The 17504-nt window shown below is 36.2% G+C and overlaps 1 protein-coding gene across 2 annotated transcripts in view; it reads right to left on the reverse strand.

Annotated features, from left to right (window-relative positions):
- The window catches only part of LOC131136667 (chemokine-like protein TAFA-2), a 91950-nt gene that overhangs the window by 14184 nt on the left and 60262 nt on the right, over positions 1-17504 (reverse strand). Inside the window, exon 3 of one of the 2 annotated variants that reach the window (XM_058083805.1) lies at positions 11357-11417. The exons of the other annotated variant lie outside the window; for it this stretch is intronic. Within the exon in view, the coding sequence (XP_057939788.1) occupies positions 11357-11417 (61 nt within the window). The remainder of the gene's footprint in view (positions 1-11356; positions 11418-17504) is intronic. 2 annotated transcript variants of the gene reach the window in all.

Consider the following 17504-nt stretch of genomic DNA (forward strand, 5'->3'; position numbering starts at 1 on the left):
CTTATGTGTAGAACAAATACATTTGAACTGGTTAACTCTGTAGCTAAAGGACATTTCGTTGTAAACCACAATATTCAATATTCCTGTATCATGGAAATTTGTTTATCGCAAGTCAAGTCTTGAACAGATTATAAACCCGGTAAAGACAGTATCTCCATTTTAATGAATTCCCGAGGGATGATTGCGTCGTGATTTTTTTCACTCCGCTGCCCTCAAACAAGAGACTTTTGGTCTGCTTTGAAGGTTTTAATCTAAGTCGATGATAACGTCGAGAGACTGCGGGGATGAAGTTGCGAGTTATCACAATAGACAGGAAGTGATCTCGGGCAGGCGGCATCATTATCTATTCATTCAGTTTTCATGTGCAGTCAAATTGCAGCATATCTGACTAAAATCCATACACATCCCCTAGAACAGGGGTCTCAAACACGTGGCCCGCGGGCCAAATGTGGCCCGCAGGACACTAGTTTGAGGCCCCCGCCTTGATATGAAAGTTTAATGTTAGTGCGGCCCGCGCAAGTTTGATATGGATGCTGTATGGTATCATGTACCCAGAAAAAATTATTACGTTTGATTCATGTTCATGTTAAAGGTTAAATAACTGTTAATAGTTATCCTCCCTATCCGTGTGGAAGTGGTAAGTTTTTGGCTATTTAAGTTGAAAGGAAATAACTTGAAGGCTACCGTTTAGGTCGCTAGCGCTCTAGTTTGCGAGTTAGCATGTGTCTCAAACACACGGCCCGCGGGCCAAATGTGGCCCGCAGGACACTAGTTTGAGGCCCCCGCCTTGATATGAAAGTTTAATGTTAGTGCGGCCCGCGCAAGTTTGATATGGATGCTGTATGGTATCATGTACCCAGAAAAAATTATTACGTTTGATTCATGTTCATGTTAAAGGTTAAATAACTGTTAATAGTTATCCTCCCTATCCGTGTGGAAGTGGTAAGTTTTTGGCTATTTAAGTTGAAAGGAAATAACTTGAAGGCTACCGTTGAGGTCGCTAGCTCTCTAGTTTGCAAGTTAGCATGTGTCTCAAACACACGGCCCGTGGGCCAAATGTGGCCCGCAGGACACTAGCTTGAGGCCCCCGCCTTGATATGAAAGTTTAATGTTAGCGCGGCCCGCGCAAGTTTGATATGGATGCTGTATGGTATCATGTACCCAGAAAAAATTATTACGTTTGATTCATGTTCATGTTAAAGGTTAAATAACTGTTAATAGTTATCCTCCCTATCCGTGTGGAAGTGGTAAGTTTTTGGCTATTTAAGTTGAAAGGAAATAACTTGAAGGCTACCGTTTAGGTCGCTAGCTCTCTAGTTAGCGAGTTAGCATGTGTCTCATGTGACCCTGCAGTTGCGCAATATGTTGTAAATAAAAAGAGTATAAATGTGACTATAGTCGTGTTTTGTCATGTCTACAGGGCTCTAATAATGCTTTGTTCATTTTAATCTGAAAAAAATCATTTGTCTACCCACCAACTATATGTGCTTTCTTAAGTTTTTATTATTATTATTATTATATTTATTTATTACTGATTGATTGATTTTCTTTATTCTTTATTTGTTTATTTATTTTTCATCTTATTTTGTGTAGAAAAATAAAAATTAAGATATTTGAGAACAGTGGAATGTTTTATCAGAGCTTTTATTGTCGAAAATTGGAACCAAAGCGAAGTTTTTTAAATTTTTTTGTTTTTAATAAATGCGTTTTTTTTTTTTTTTTTTTTTTTTTGAAAACCTGATGCGGCCCAGTCTCACCCAGACCCGAGATCCAGTGGCCCCCAAGTAAATTGAGTTTGAGACCCCTACCCTAGAAGCTAACGTTGCCACCGATTCCCTCTCTTTTCAAACAGGAATACAGTCCCGTATTGTCAAAAGTTTTCCTTCCTCATGCGTCCGTGTCATCGTTCTACAAAGCTTTCCAGCATTTCCATCATTAGAAGCACTCTCTTCGAGTGTCATTCTCTTTGTTCTTGAGTGTCATTTTGGAAAAAAAAATAAAAACACAAATGTAACAATTGTCTCTTGGTTACAGTATTTTGCCAGGGAACGGCGAGGCAGCATAACGAGCATGTCGATGAGCATTTCAGTCCATCTAAATTCCTTCCCTGTCAAAAGACAAGCACTGCGTATTTCACTTTAAAAGGTGTCCGTGTGTGTGAGTGTGTATAAATATAAATATATAAATATAAATATATATATATATATACACTGTCCCTGTGACAATGCGTATGCCCGTGTCTACTATGTGAATGAGTTATTGTTGTTGTTTATGTCATCCTGTCAGGGAGGTGTCATTACACAGATCAAGATAAATGGCTTGCTATCAGGCTTGCTACGACTCGCTATTTACTCTGCATGGAAGCTCGGACCGACGCGTATGCTGCACTGCACACATTGTCACTGGCAACTAGAAACATCTATTGATTAATTATGCTTTTTTTTTTGTTTTTTTTAGGGAGATCAATGTTATGGTTAGAAACGCAAAAGAAAATATGACAGTTTCAGGATCTACTGGAACAGTAATTAATTTTGATTAGGTGTGTCGTATGACATTATGGTAATGGTAATGGTAATGGTAATGGTAATGGTAATGGTTTTATTTCATACGAACATGCATCAGATTCCAATTGAGTGCATCCCATAATCAGTTCCCAGTTCCACATGTCCAAAAGGAGTAGGAAGAAGCAAAGCTTATTAAATCCTACCCCTCCATCTGGTACTTTTACAATCAGTAACTGTTACGTTTGTTCACTTCCTGCTTTCCTAATATAATTTTTTTTTTAATTTTTAATTTTTTCTTAAATTATTATTATTATTATTATCATTATTTTTGGTATACATCAGATTACAACTGTTACATTTGTTCACTTCCTGCTTTCCTAATATAATTTATTATTATTATTATTATTATTATTATTTTTTGATTGACTGATGACTGATTGTACTGATTGAACATGCATCAGATTCCAATTGAGTGCATCCCATAATCAGTTCCCAGTTCCACATGTCCAAAAGGAGTAGGAAGAAGCAAAGCTTATTAAATCCTACCCCTCCATCTGGTATTTTTACAATCAGTAACTGTTACATTTGTTCACTTCCTGCTTTCCTAATATAGTTTAAGGACATATTAAATTAAATTAAATTAAATTAAATTAAATTAAATTAAATTAAATTAAATTAAATTAAATTAAATTAAATTAAATTTTTTAAAATTAATTAATGTGTTTTCATTCATTTTTAAAAATAAATTTTTAAATTAAATTAAATTAAATTAAATTAAATTAAATTAAATTAAATTTAATTTAATTTAATTTAATTTAATTTAATTTAATTTAATTTAATTTAATTTAATTTAATTTAATTTAATTTAATTTAATTTAATTTAATTTAATTTAATTTAATTTAATTTAATTTAAATTTAATTTAAATTTAATTTAATTTAATTTAATTTAATTTAATTTTTGCAGATATTTAAGTAAGATATTTGAGAACAGTGGAATGTTTTATCAGAGCTTTTCTTGTAGAAAATCGGAACCAAAGCAAATTTTATAAATTTTTCAGTTTTTAATAAATGCATTTTTTGTTTTTTTTTGGAAAACCTGATGCGGCCCAGCCTCGCCCAGACCCTAGCTCCAGTGGCCCCCAGGTAAATTGAGTTTGAGACCCCTGATATAGCTGATCAATCCAAGTTAATATGAGGCTTAAAAAAAACAACAACTCCGGTTTGTGTCCCGCCCATTACGGGTACAGATATGGATAATTTAGATGGTTGAACAGATAGTGTACTCGCTCATCCCTAATTAATGTAATTAAAAGCCCAAGCCGTTTAAGTCACCCTCATTGACTCCTGATGAGCTCTGTGATTGGCGCATTAGGTCCATCATTTCAAAAAGTCACACTTCCCCGGCATCAGCACTTTCTCTCCAGCGGCATTCATCAGGACAGATCATTATGTCCTTCCACTCGTTTCCTCCTGTGCCTCTCCCCGTCTCTCGCACCATCCCTCAAATGAAAGAGTAGCCCTGGTGAGTCTGAGTCTGAGGCAGAGCCAGCGGTAGAAAGTTGAGAAGGGAAGCGGGAGGACAGATGACGGCGACGGCGGTTGATTAGCCTCCCTTGCAACTCTGTGGGAAGGCAACTGAAGAAGCGCCACAGTGGCGCTGCGAGGCATCGAACCGCCGCAGCCTGCCTGCAGGGCCTCCACGCTTAGACTAAGAATAGCCATTCAAGTCGTTCACCAGCTAGTCTCTGCATTTTTCTTTTCCACGGAAATGACCGCTTACTTTTTAACAAGGCAATTATATATTCACACCTATGGACAAATTAGAGCAGGGGTCTCAAACTTATGGCACGCGGGCCATTTTCAGCCCGCAAGGTCATATTTTATGGCCCGCAACTACACATGGAAGAGCAACCTATACAAGGTCTGAGCTTGTTCACAGTGAGCATGTATAAGCCACTTATTTGCCTATTTCTGGAACCTATCTTTCATAAAAAATTAAATGAAAAATTATATGAGAAATATTCAATAATTTAATTAATTATTATTTATTATTATTATTTATTTAATAATAATTTCAATTAATCTGAACCCAAATTAAGCGACACCGAGCGAGGAACTGAGTGATTTGTACATTAATGCAGCCCACAAGAGTCCAGAGGGAGGCTGAAGTCATTGCAGCGCCCCACAAGAGCTGTTCTTTAAAACAATATCATTTTTAATTAATATATTTTTGAAAAATCGTGTAAAAGGCACTGGAAATTCCAAATAACTCTAAGAGAGTTACAGAATAATAATAATAAAAAATAATAATAATTTACAGCTATGCGCTGCACACAAATGTACACAAGCCTATTTCTGGGACTTATTTTTCATATGAAAAATTACATGAAAAACACGTATGAGAAATTTCAATTAATCTGAACCAAAAATAAGCGACACCGAACGAGGGACCGAGTGATTTGTACATTAATGCAACCCACAAGAGTCCAGAGGGAGGCTGAAGTCATTGCAGCGCCCCACAAGAGCTGTTCTTTAAAACAATATCATTTTTAAATAATATATTTTTGAAAAATCGTGTAAAAGGCACTGGAAATTCCAAATAACTCTAAGAGAGTTACAGAATAATAATAATAAAAAATAATAATAATTTACAGCTATGCGCTGCACACAAATGTACACAATCCTATTTCTGGGACTTATTTTTCATATGAAAAATTACATGAAAAATACGTACGAGAAATTTCAATTAATCTGAACCCAAAATAAGCGACACCGAGCGAGGGACTGAGTGATTTGTACATTAATGCAGCCCACAAGAGTCCAGAGGGAGGCTGAAGTCATTGCAGTTCCCCACTGTGAAGCAATACATTATGAGTAAACTTTAAAAGAGCTCTTCTTTAAAACAACATCATTTTTAATTAATATATTTTTGAAAAATCGTGTAAAATTGTACCAAACACAGTTGAAATGCTAACATTTTCATTTAATTAAATACACTGGAAATTCCAAATAACTCTTGGAGAGTTACAGACGCAAAAATAATAATAACCTATCTTTCATAAAAAAAATGAAATGAAAAATTATATAAGAAATACGTATGAGAAATTTCAATTAATCTGAACCAAAATAAGCAACACTGGGCGAGGGACTGAGTGATTTGTACATTAATGCAGAGTCCAGAGGGAGGCTGAAATCATTGCAGCGCCCCACTGCGAAGCAATACATTATGAGTAAACTTTAAAAGATCATTTTTAATTAATATATTTTTGAAAAATTGTGTAAAATTGTACCAGTTGACAGTTGAAATGCTAACATTTTCATTTAATTAAACTGGATTACACTGGAAATTCCAAATAACTCTTAAAAAGAGTTACAGAGGCAAAAAATAATAATAAGTTACAGCTATGCGCTGCACACAAATATACACAAGCCTATTTCTGGGACTTATTTTTCATATGAAAAATTACATGAAAAATACGTACGAGAAATTTCAATTAATCTGAACCCAAAATAAGCGACACCGAGCGAGGGACCGAGTGATTTGTACATTAATGCAACCCACAAGAGTATTTACAGTGGTGTTCTGCGAGGATTAGTTGAGTGTGAGAGGATTAGTGAAGCTGCATTACGGCTGTTTTATTTAACTCACAACAGCAAAAGACTAAAAATAAAAGCCTCTTAACCACATTTAGGCAACATGAGAGGCTGTGCTTGACAGCTAGACAAACGTGATGTGTGTTGATGTTTTTTTTTTTTTTTTTTAAATAAATGAGCTGAAAAAGGACGCTCATAAATACACGCATAGACGGATGTTCCCGTATTTCATCTCTAATCTATTAATCTGCTGAAAGTTGTCCTGTAAAGCATATGCTCGGCATGGAAACACTGTGTCATTTGAGTTAAGAGTGCCGCATATGCAGATAGGAGTCGCTTCAACAGACTGCGAAGCTCAATTCGAGCGGCGAGGATTAAATCGGAAAGACTAGAAAAGAGAGAGAGAGAGAGATGGTGAGAAAATGAGCGAGATCTGCAGAGGCAGCACATTACTTCTTCTTCCCTCGCCTCCTCTTTGCTGTCCATCTCCGTCCCGGCATCGGCATTGATCACGGTACATCAGTAAAGTAAAGAGCACGCCATCCATCAGCGCACGACTCCCAGAGCTGCTGTTAAGAATACTGGAGCTCCTCGGCGTTGTGCACGCAAACGCCGGAAAGCACGGCCGTGTGCTGCACTTTGTTTGCCGTATCAACATTATATAGAGTGAAGACTGTTGATCAAATTATTGCAGTCGCACGTATGTACGCAAATTATGACAACATCAAACAATATTTGAATCTATTCAAGGAACCCTTAAGAGTAATCGCAATCTCGGAAACTTGGCTGACCGCCGATGAAGGCATGGACTTTGACAATATGACTGGTTTTTGTTCCGGAGGGAGCAGTGAAAAAATCATTAAAAAGGTCAGATATGAAATGTTCATATTAAAACAACACTTTGATGATAATAATAGATTGTCCTTGAACCTAAGTAAAACTAAAATCATGTTTGGTATCAGTAAAAATAAAGATATGTACCAGCAAACACAAATAGACGGTGTAGACATTGAAATCAGGTTTCAAAAATGCAATAAATATTACATGTGGAGTGCCACAGGGGTCAATACCGGAACCAAAACTATTCAACTTGTACATCAATGACATCTGCAAAGTCATGAAATATTTAAAGTTGGTATTATTTGTGGATGATACTACTGGCTTTTGTTCCGGTGGAAGCACAGATGAAATGGTCATATTAAAACGATGGTTTGATGGTAATAATAGATTGTGCTTGAATCAGGTTTCAAAAATCAGGTTTCAAAAATCAGGTTTCAAAAATCAGGTTTCAAAAATGCAATAAATATTACATGTGGAGTGCCACAGGGGTCAATACTGGAACCAAAACCGTTCAACTTGTACATCAATGACATCTTCAAAGTCATGAAATATTTAAAGTTGGTATTATTTGTGGATGATACTACTGGCTTTTGTTCCGTTGGAAGCACAGATGAAATGGTCATATTAAAACGATGGTTTGATGGTAATAATAGATTGTCCTGGAAGCTAAGTAAAACTAAAATCAGGCTTCAAAAATCAGGTTTCAAAAATCAGGTTTCAAAAATCAGGTTTCAAAAATGCAATAAATATTACATGTGGAGTACCACAGGGGTCAATACTGGAACCAAAACTGTTCAACTTGTACATCAATCTGCAAAGTCATGAAATATTTAAAGTTGGTATTATTTGTGGATGATACTACTGTTTTTTTGTTCCGGAGGAAGCACAGATGAAATGGTCATATTAAAACGATGGTTTGATGGTAATAATAGATTGTGCTGGAAGCTAAGTAAAACTAAAATCGGCCTTCAAAAATTAGGTTTCGAAAATCAGGTTTCAAAAATCGGGTTTCAAAAATGCAATAAATATTACATGTGGAGTGCCACAGGGGTCAATACCGGAACCAAAACTGTTCAACTTGTACATCAATGACATCTTCAAAGTCATGAAATATTTAAAGTTGGTATTATTTGTGGATGATAATACTGGCCTTTTTATTAAATTATGGTTGAAACGATGGTTTAATAGATTGTGCTTGAAGCTAAGTAAAAGTAAAATCAGGTTTCAAAAATCAGGTTTCAAAAATCAGGTTTCAAAAATCAGGTTTCAAAAATCAGGTTTCAAAAATCAGGTTCCAAAAATGCAATAAATATCACATGTGGAGTGCCACAGGAGTCAATACCGGAACCAAAACCGTTCAACTTGTACATCAATGACATCTGCAAAGTCATGAAATATTTAAAGTTGGTATTATTTGTAAATGATACTACTGGCTTTTAGATGAAATGATCATATTAAAACGATGGTTTGATGGTAATAATAGATTGTCCTTGAAGCTAAGCTAAGCTAAGCTTTGGTAACAGTAGAAAAGATACTCACAAGTGAACAAATAAGCGGTGTAGACATTGAATAGGTGAAGAAAAAATGCATTTCTGGCAATCATAATAGATGAAAATAATATCTGGAAACCTTATATTACAAAATATACAACATAAGGTGGCGAGAAACATTTCAATTTGAATAAAGCAAAATTTGTTCTCAATCAAAAATCACTCCACACTCCTGTTTATTATTATTATTATTATTATTTTTATTATTATCATCCATCCAATGCATGTTAGCAGCATGTAATGCCTATTAAATCTGCATGAACACAACGGGAAGACATCTGTGTGGTCACAATGTTTTGAGCTCCCACATTTTGAGCCTTTCATATAGGATAAGTAGGCTTCCCATTCATTATTCACAGCTTCAAGCACTTCTGGGAAAACTATGGAACAAAAGCGGTTTGCAATCGAGGGAACCATGAACATAATTAAAGAGGCCATAGGTGATTATGGAAAGAGCTTATTGCAGAGTTATTACATTGTTATACATTTAGTAGAGTTCATTTCATCTGAACATATACATGGTAAAAAAAAATTAAAAAAAGATTTGGATATCCTAATGATTCAACAGGGAATTTGTGCTTATTTTCCAAGCATCTGTCTCACGAGACAGCATCGAAAAATAGGGCAAATCGAGAATTCATTCGGAAGGAAACAGGGCCAAAAAGGACTCAGAAGCTCATGTTGTGATATGCTTCCATATTCAAGGTGTTTGCAGCATTAATTGTATATGCTTGGTTTTGATATGGCGCTTAAAGTAAATGTGGATATTTTAAAAGTATTGACTAGCTATATTTTTTCTCAGAGAATAAAACCTTTTTTCCACCCTTCAATGTCCCATATTTGATACTCCCATATATATATATTTGATTTTTGTTTTCTGTCTGTTGAAATATTCGGATATTATGTTAGCTTCTGGTCATGTGACGAAGCTTTGACGCCTTCATTCTCAGATCGCCTGTATCGAAGTAACAGATACTGGCCTGTGATACATTCAAGTACCATCTCCAAAATGAGAAACCTCAGTTGCTTTAGTATTTCAAAGAAAGCGGCAACATCCTGTTTGTAGCATTGCGACAGCACACGCTTCGGAGTACAAGTAGCAGGACTAGCCAAACCATGAAATAAATAGTGACTTATATGTTACGGTCCGGCTTGAGAGCTTTAAAGTTCGACCCCAGGATGCAGAGAGCAGGACCAATAGCAGGTAAATAATGTTTATTCTGTGCAGTAATTGCAGCAGCAGCGAAAAGCAACTCAGGTAGCAAACAGACAAACGATAATGATCCAACAAAGGGGAGATGCACACACCTGAACTAAATAGGACAAATTAGGGACAGGTGTGGGTAACCATGGCAACTAAGGCAAACGGGGCAAAAGAGGAAGTCCAATACAAAACCAGAGTGTTCAAAAGGGGAAACCAAAGCCCAGACAGGGAACATAAACAAACTGTCACGCACGAACCCACACAGGGCGTGACATTATAATCCAGAAAATAGAGTAATGTTCATCTCCAAAGAATCAACAACAGAATGTTATGGTCATATCACCTCGTACTTCGGTACGAGGTACATTATTTTAAAAAAAAAAAAATCTCAAACTGTATTATGGAAAGCAGGAAGTGAACAAATGTAACAGTTAGTAATTGTAAAAGTACCAGATGGAGGGGTAGGATTTAATAAGCTTTGCTTCTTCCTACTCCTTTTGGACATGTGGAACTGGGAACTGATTATGGGATGCACTCAATTGGAATCTGATCCATACCAAAATAAAAAATAAAAATAATAGTAATTTTTTTTTAAAACATTAAAAAAATACTTAAATTATATTAGGAAAGCAGGAAGTGAACAAATGTAACAGTTAGTGATTGTAAAAGTACCAGATGGAGGGGTAGGATTTAATAAGCTTTGCTTCTTCCTACTCCTTTTGGACATGTGGAACTGGGAACTGATTATGGGATGCACTCAATTGGAATCTGATCTATACCAAAATAAAATAATAATAATAATAACAATTTTAAAAATAATTAATAAAAAATAAAATGAAAAAAAATGAAATTATGTTAGGAAAGCAGGAAGTGAACAAATGTAACAGTTACTGATTGTAAAAGTACCAGATGGAGGGGTAGGATTTAATAAGCTTTGCTTCTTCCTACTCCTTTTGGACATGTGGAACTGGGAACTGATTATGGGATGCACTCAATTGGAATCTGATCTACACCAAAATAAAATAATAATAATAATAACAATAACAATTTTAAAAATAATTAAAAAAAAAAATAAAAAAAATTTAAAAAAATTTAATTATATCAGGAAAGCAGGAAGTGAACAAATGTAACTGTTACTGATTGTAAAAGTACCAGATGGAGCGGTAGGATTTAATAAGCTTAGCTTCTTCCTACTCCTTTTGGACATGTGGAACTGGGAACTGATTATGGGATTCACTCAATTGGAATCTAATCTATACCAAAATAAAATAATAATAATAATAATAACAATTTTAAAAATAATTTAAAAATTTTTTTTAAAAAATTTAAAAAAAATGAAATTATATCAGGAAAGCAGGAAGTGAACAAATGTAACAGTTAGTGATTGTAAAAGTACCAGATGGAGGGGTAGGATTTAATAAGCTTTGCTTCTTCCTACTCCTTTTGGACATGTGGACCTGGGAACTGATTATGGGATGCACTCAATTGGAATCTGATGCATGTTCAAATGAAATAAAACCATTACCATTACCATTACCATTACCATTACCATTACCATTACCATTACCAATGTGTTGGCCTTAAAATGCTTCTTAAATGTAATGTTTATGTGTAACAGTTTCAAGTTACAGCGAAAGAGAAGCCAAACTGCCAATTCAAATACCTTGACCGAGGTTGTTGTACAAAGACGTAAGAAAAACAACATCGCTGCAAGGCAAACACCTCTGGAAGACAAAATAGGAACGGACTCATAAACAAATAAGCAGCAAGGTTGAGTTCAGATGTGCAAGAAAAGAGAGATGACACGGAGGAGGGGAAGTGGTAAAAAAAAAAAAAAAAAAAAAAAGAGTTTCTACATTAAAAAACGTTCACTCTTGGTCTCCCCTTACCCCTGCTGAAACCCACGCTGTGCAACCTGATTGAAATGTCCTGGTTTAATAGCTGTGAAATAAAGTAAAAGTTGGAGAGAGGAGGATGGAAGTACTGGGAATTAGAGGGCAGCGCTGAGAAATTGAGCGGGACTGAGATCACGGAATTAGAAAAGGGGTAAAAAAGAAAAAAAAAAGTTGAGACATTTTGTATTTGTATGAGTAAACGTACAGTGAATCGGCACAAATTCGCAATTCAGCATTCATGACCCAACGTTTTGTTGTGTTTGCTTCGGCATTTGTTTTTCAGCTGTTTGCTAACAATCTGCATCTGTAGATAGAATTTTTTTAATAGCTAGTAAATATGATTGATATCGTTAAGCAGGACAATAATCAGAAAACACTTAGTAGCCAAAATCGATTGTGTAGTATCCGACAAAAGCTAAGACAAAAACTCACAAACTTGTACTGTGAACGAACTTGCAGTACCACAACAGTCATTCATGCGACCCACTTTCCAGGCATGACCAATCAACCTGTGCCAAATCAATCTGTCGCAGTCGTGACAGTCGGCTGGTCCGAGCAGCTGTAGCACTTTTAAGCTTAATCCGACGTACTTAAGATTTAACGTACTTAAGATTTGTCAGATCAAAACCTGATTACCGCGTAAGACTTCAAATGTGATATTAGCGCTCACTTTACTACTTCTGAATCTGGAATCTAAGCATCATGGGAACTGGAGTTTTAGCCGTAAATTAAGAAAACGGGGAAACCGGTTCACATAATGATTGAGAATGATGGACAAAAAGTGATAATAATAATAATAAGCAGGAGTGTGGAGTGATTTTTGATTGAGAACAAATTTTACTTTGTTCAATATTGAAATGTTCCTCGCCACGTTATGTTTTATATTTGTAATATTAGATTTCCAGCTAATTTTTTCATCTATTATGATCCCTAGAATTGTATTTTTCTTCACCTATTCAATGTCTACACCGTTTATTTGTTTGCTTGTGCGTATCTTTTCTACTGTTACCAAAGCTTAGCTTAGCTTAGCTTCAAGGACAATCTATGATTACCATCAAACCATCGTTTTAATATGACCATTTTATCTAAAAACCAGTAGTATCATCCACAAATAATACCAACTTTAAATATTTCATGACTTTGCAGATGTCATTGATGTACAAGTTGAATAGTTTTGGTTCCGGTATTGACCCCTGTGGCACTCCACATGTAATATTTATTGCATTTTTGAAACCTGATTTTTGAAACCCGATTTTTGAAACCTGATTTTAGTTTTACTTAGCTTCGAGCACAATCTATTATTACCATCAAACCATCGTTTTAATATGACCATTTCATCTCTGCTTCCTCCGGAACAAAAAACCAGTAGTATCATCCACAAATAATACCAACTTTAATATTTCATGACTTTGCAGATGTCATTGATGTACACGTTGAATAGTTTTGGTTCCGGTATTGACCCCTGTGGCACTCCACATGTAATATTTATTGCATTTTTGAAACCTGATTTTTGAAACCCGATTTTTGAAAACTGATTTTAGTTTTACTTAGCTTCAAGGACAATCTATGATTACCATCAAACCATTGTTTTAATATGACCAATTCATCTAAAAGCCAGTAGTATCATCCACAAATAATACCAACTTTAAATATTTCATGACTTTGTAGATGTCATTGATGTACAAGTTGAACAGTTTTGGTTCCGGTATTGACCCCTGTGGCACTCCACATGTAATATTTATTGCATTTTTGAAACCTGATTTTTGAAACCTGATTTTTGAAACCCGATTTTTGAAACCTGATTTTTGAAACCTGATTTTAGTTTTACTTAGCTTCCAGCACAATCTATTATTACCATCAAACCATCGTTTTAGTAATATGACCATTTCATCTGTGCTTCCTCCGGAACAAAAAACCAGTAGTATCATCCACAAATAATACCAACTTTAAATATTTCATGACTTTGCAGATGTCATTGAAGTACAAGTTGAATAGTTTTGGTTCCAGTATTGACCCCTGTGGCACTCCACATGTAATGTTTATTGCATTTTTTAGTGAGTGAGGGTGCAATGTTCAGACAAAAGATGACTGCGTATGTAATTTTCGTTATTATGACCTGTTTCATAGATTGGCTTGGAGATATTCCATGATTGTCCCGATGACACAGTGAGGCAGCGTGACTTCGTTCTAAGTGGAATGTTTGTTTGTAGCTATAGTCGGATGGTTCTGTCTGGTTCCATAACTTTATAAAACTCTGCTACGGCAAGCAGTGTTGTGATTTCTTGTCCCACGCTTAATGAATATTCAATTTCAATACCAGTGTGATTGAGCAAAAAGCAAACTTGCTCTCAAAGGCGACCAAATGAGCCGAGTCTGATGGCCCGGCTGACAACAAGCATCTCTTCATGCCGCACTACGTCTTCCTCTTTTGCCCTTTGCCTTTACCTCGTTTCCAGCGGTGTGGGAGAGAACGCTTTTGGCTGTTTTGCTTCCGTTCATGTCAAACATATTCCTTGTGTGTTAAATTGTGCTTTTAGCTGTTTGGCTTTTGTTCACGTCAAGCTTCTCGTGCTCCAACTCCCCAGCGCTTCACCGGCTGACTTTCTAGCTCCAAGCAGAACCGGTCCTCCACCTGCTCGATCCGCCTTGTTCAGTCGCCCACTTTGGTGTCCTGCTCGGCTTCATTGCGTTTGGAAGACCGGTAATGAATGAAACTGATCTTCCTTCATTTACTCCAGCACTGAAAGTGGAACATTCCGAGTAAGGATTTCTTTTTTAGGGCTGGAAGAGCCATTGGTGGTGGGAGTCAGTAAATCATTTAAATACCCGCAAAAATATAAGTACAAAGTTTTATATTTTTGCTCCCATTTTTCATGAGCTGAACTCAAAGATGTAAAAATTTGTTTCAAATCTGTTAGTGAGCATTTATTAATTTATTATTTCAAAAAAACGAAAAACTGTATTATGGAAAGCAGGAAGTGAACAAATGTACCAGTTACTGATTGTAAAAGTACCAGATGGAGGGGTAGGATTTAATAAGCTTTGCTTCTTCCTACTCCTTTTGGACATGTGGAACTGGGAACTGATTATGGGATGCACTCAATTGGAATCTGATCCATACAAAAAAAAACCCAATAAAAATTAAAAAAATAATTTAAAAAAATTAAAAAACTTAAATTATATTAGGAAAGCAGGAAGTGAACAAATGTAACAGTTACTGATAATTTAATTTAATTTAATTTAATTTAATTTAATTTAATTTAATTTGTCCTTAAACTATATTATGAAAGCAGGAAGTGAACAAATGTAACAGTTACTGATTGTAAATGTACCAGATGGAGGGGTAGGATTTAATAAGCTTTGCTTCTTCCTACTCCTTTTGGACATGTGGAACTGGGAACTGATTATTTGATGCACTCAATTGGAATCTGATCCATACCAAAAAAAAATAATAATTAAAAAAATAATTTAAAACATAATTAAAAAAATTAAATTATATTAGGAAATATGTATATATGTGTATGTATATGTATATTAGGAAAAAAAACTAAATAAACCTTAAACTGTATTATGGAAAGCAGGAAGTGAACAAATATAACAGTTAGTGATTGTAAAAGTACCAGATGGAGGGGTAGGATTTAATAAGCTTTGCTTCTTCCTACTCCTTTTGGACATGTGGAACTGGGAACTGATTATGGGATGCACTCAATTGGAATCTGATGCATGTTCAAATGAAATAAAACCATTACCATTACCATTACCATTACCATTACCATGAATAATTCCACCTCACAGACGTGACATATCGATATGTTGACCGGTCAATGATTATTACACAGGTGTCCCACCTTAGGTTGGCCCGCGACCCTCATGAGGATAAGCGGCATAGAAAGTGGATGCTGCAGAAGAAACACGAAGCTCGTGGAAGCTTCTAAAGAGTGCAGACAGCTTGTCTCCAAGCATCACATTAGAGAGCCTCTGACTAGTGAATGCATGTCGGTCCGTGTCCATGTGTGACGCCTTCCATGTGCACTTACTGAAAAAAAAAAAAAAAAAACAACCTTTCTGCATGCCTGACTACGTGAGCTCATGTGAGAGTTGCATCTTCTATCAACTCCTGTGCCTGTTTTGTCCTTTAAGTGTCGAGAAAGTAAAGTTCTTTGAGGCCCTTAATCAGCAGCGATATATCGAGATCGCCCCCGATAGATTGCGAATCAATGAGGCGACATTGTGTTGTCAAGTCATCAGCATAATCGCTAATCTGCATTTCCTTAAAGTCCAAGCCAAACTGTTTCTACCAGACTGGAACTGCGACTTAGCTACCAAAAATAAGAACATATTTGACTCAGTTGGAGGCTAACGAGGTTAGCGGGCGTGCTGGAGCCTATCCCAGCCTGGACTGGTGGCCAGCCAATCATAGGGCACATATAGACAAACAACCATTCACACTCACATTCATACTTATGGACAATTTGGAGTCGCTAATTAACCTAGCATGTTTTTGGAATGTGGGAGGAAACCGGAGTACCCGGAGAAAACCCACGCATGCACGGGGAAAACATGTGAACACAAAGAAGCCCGAGAGTGGAATCGAACTCAGGTCTCTTAGCTGTGTGGCCTATGGGCTATCCACTCGTCCGCCGTGAGCTGTATTTTTATTGAAAAATCACCCTGACATATTTTTGTTTGCACATTTTTCTTTAACAACGTACATAAAAAATGCACACAAATTATGTCATCCATTCTTAAAGGGGAACTGCACTTTTTTTTTTTATTGTGCCCATCATTCATAATCCTTATGTGAAACATAACACATATTCCTTCTTCTTTTCTGTGCATTCTAGCGAGACGGCACAAGTTAATTTGAGCTAGCTAGCTAATATCATGGGAAATATCTGTTTATCCATTTACATAACTGACTTGTATATTGACCGAGCTACAACAATATTGTTATTATCTGGCGGACTAACTCGCTAACCGCTAGTCTTAGCGTCATTCATCGAAGGAAGAGCGGATATCTACGTCTAAATTTTGCTACAAAGACCCAACAAGATGGTCATTTACCGTTAGCGTTTTTTTTACCTGGAAACTGGAGCACACGTTCCGTGCTGGAAGACACAGCCATCCCAAGAAGAGCGGAAGGCGTAAGTGTTGTCGCCGCTGTAGTATCTGTATGTCTGCCATGACTTACTTGTAAGAGCATCAACGTCGAAGCAATCTTAAGCGATGATACCCGGTAATCATCTGATAGCATGTTTGCTCCCCCCCCCATGTGACAAGTTGTAAATGGATGTCGTGCATCCCAGAGGACGACTTGTTCTGTCGTTAATTAAACGGAGCGCAGGGAGACCACACACCTTCGCGTAGTCAGCCATTGTTAGGCTGTAATATGGACGCCACCATGATTGTCACAGTGTATTGGTCTTATCTAGGAGAACTGTGCAGGACAAACACAGAACGTTTACATCTAAAGAGAACATCTAATCCTCAAATACATAATCATGCCTGGCAGTTATACAACGTATGTGTAAATATTTGTCCACTGAACTGTATTATTAATGCATTTTCTGTATGATTCCAATTGTTAACGTGATCTTAAGGACAAATCACTGAATTTGTACCTTGGCAGTGCAAATACAGGAAGAAACCTAAGCTGAGGCCACCTTGAGCGTCCCATTCTATCTTAGTACACACTGAGTGGGATCATGACGCCTGCCAGTTTCTGCTTGCATGTCGCCGGTGGGGGCATGCATGACCTGGAAAAGGTGCTTGCCATTTTTTTGCACGGAGAAAAAGGAAGCCACAATTTTTTTTATTGCATAACCAATTTTTTTTCCTTTTTTTTTTACATGCTTTTACTTTTTTTTACTTTTTTTTTTTTACTTTTTTTTACATGTTTTGCTTTTTTTGTACATT

Source organism: Doryrhamphus excisus, chromosome 10 (genome assembly GCF_030265055.1).
Source record: "Doryrhamphus excisus isolate RoL2022-K1 chromosome 10, RoL_Dexc_1.0, whole genome shotgun sequence".
NCBI lineage: Eukaryota > Metazoa > Chordata > Actinopteri > Syngnathiformes > Syngnathidae > Doryrhamphus > Doryrhamphus excisus.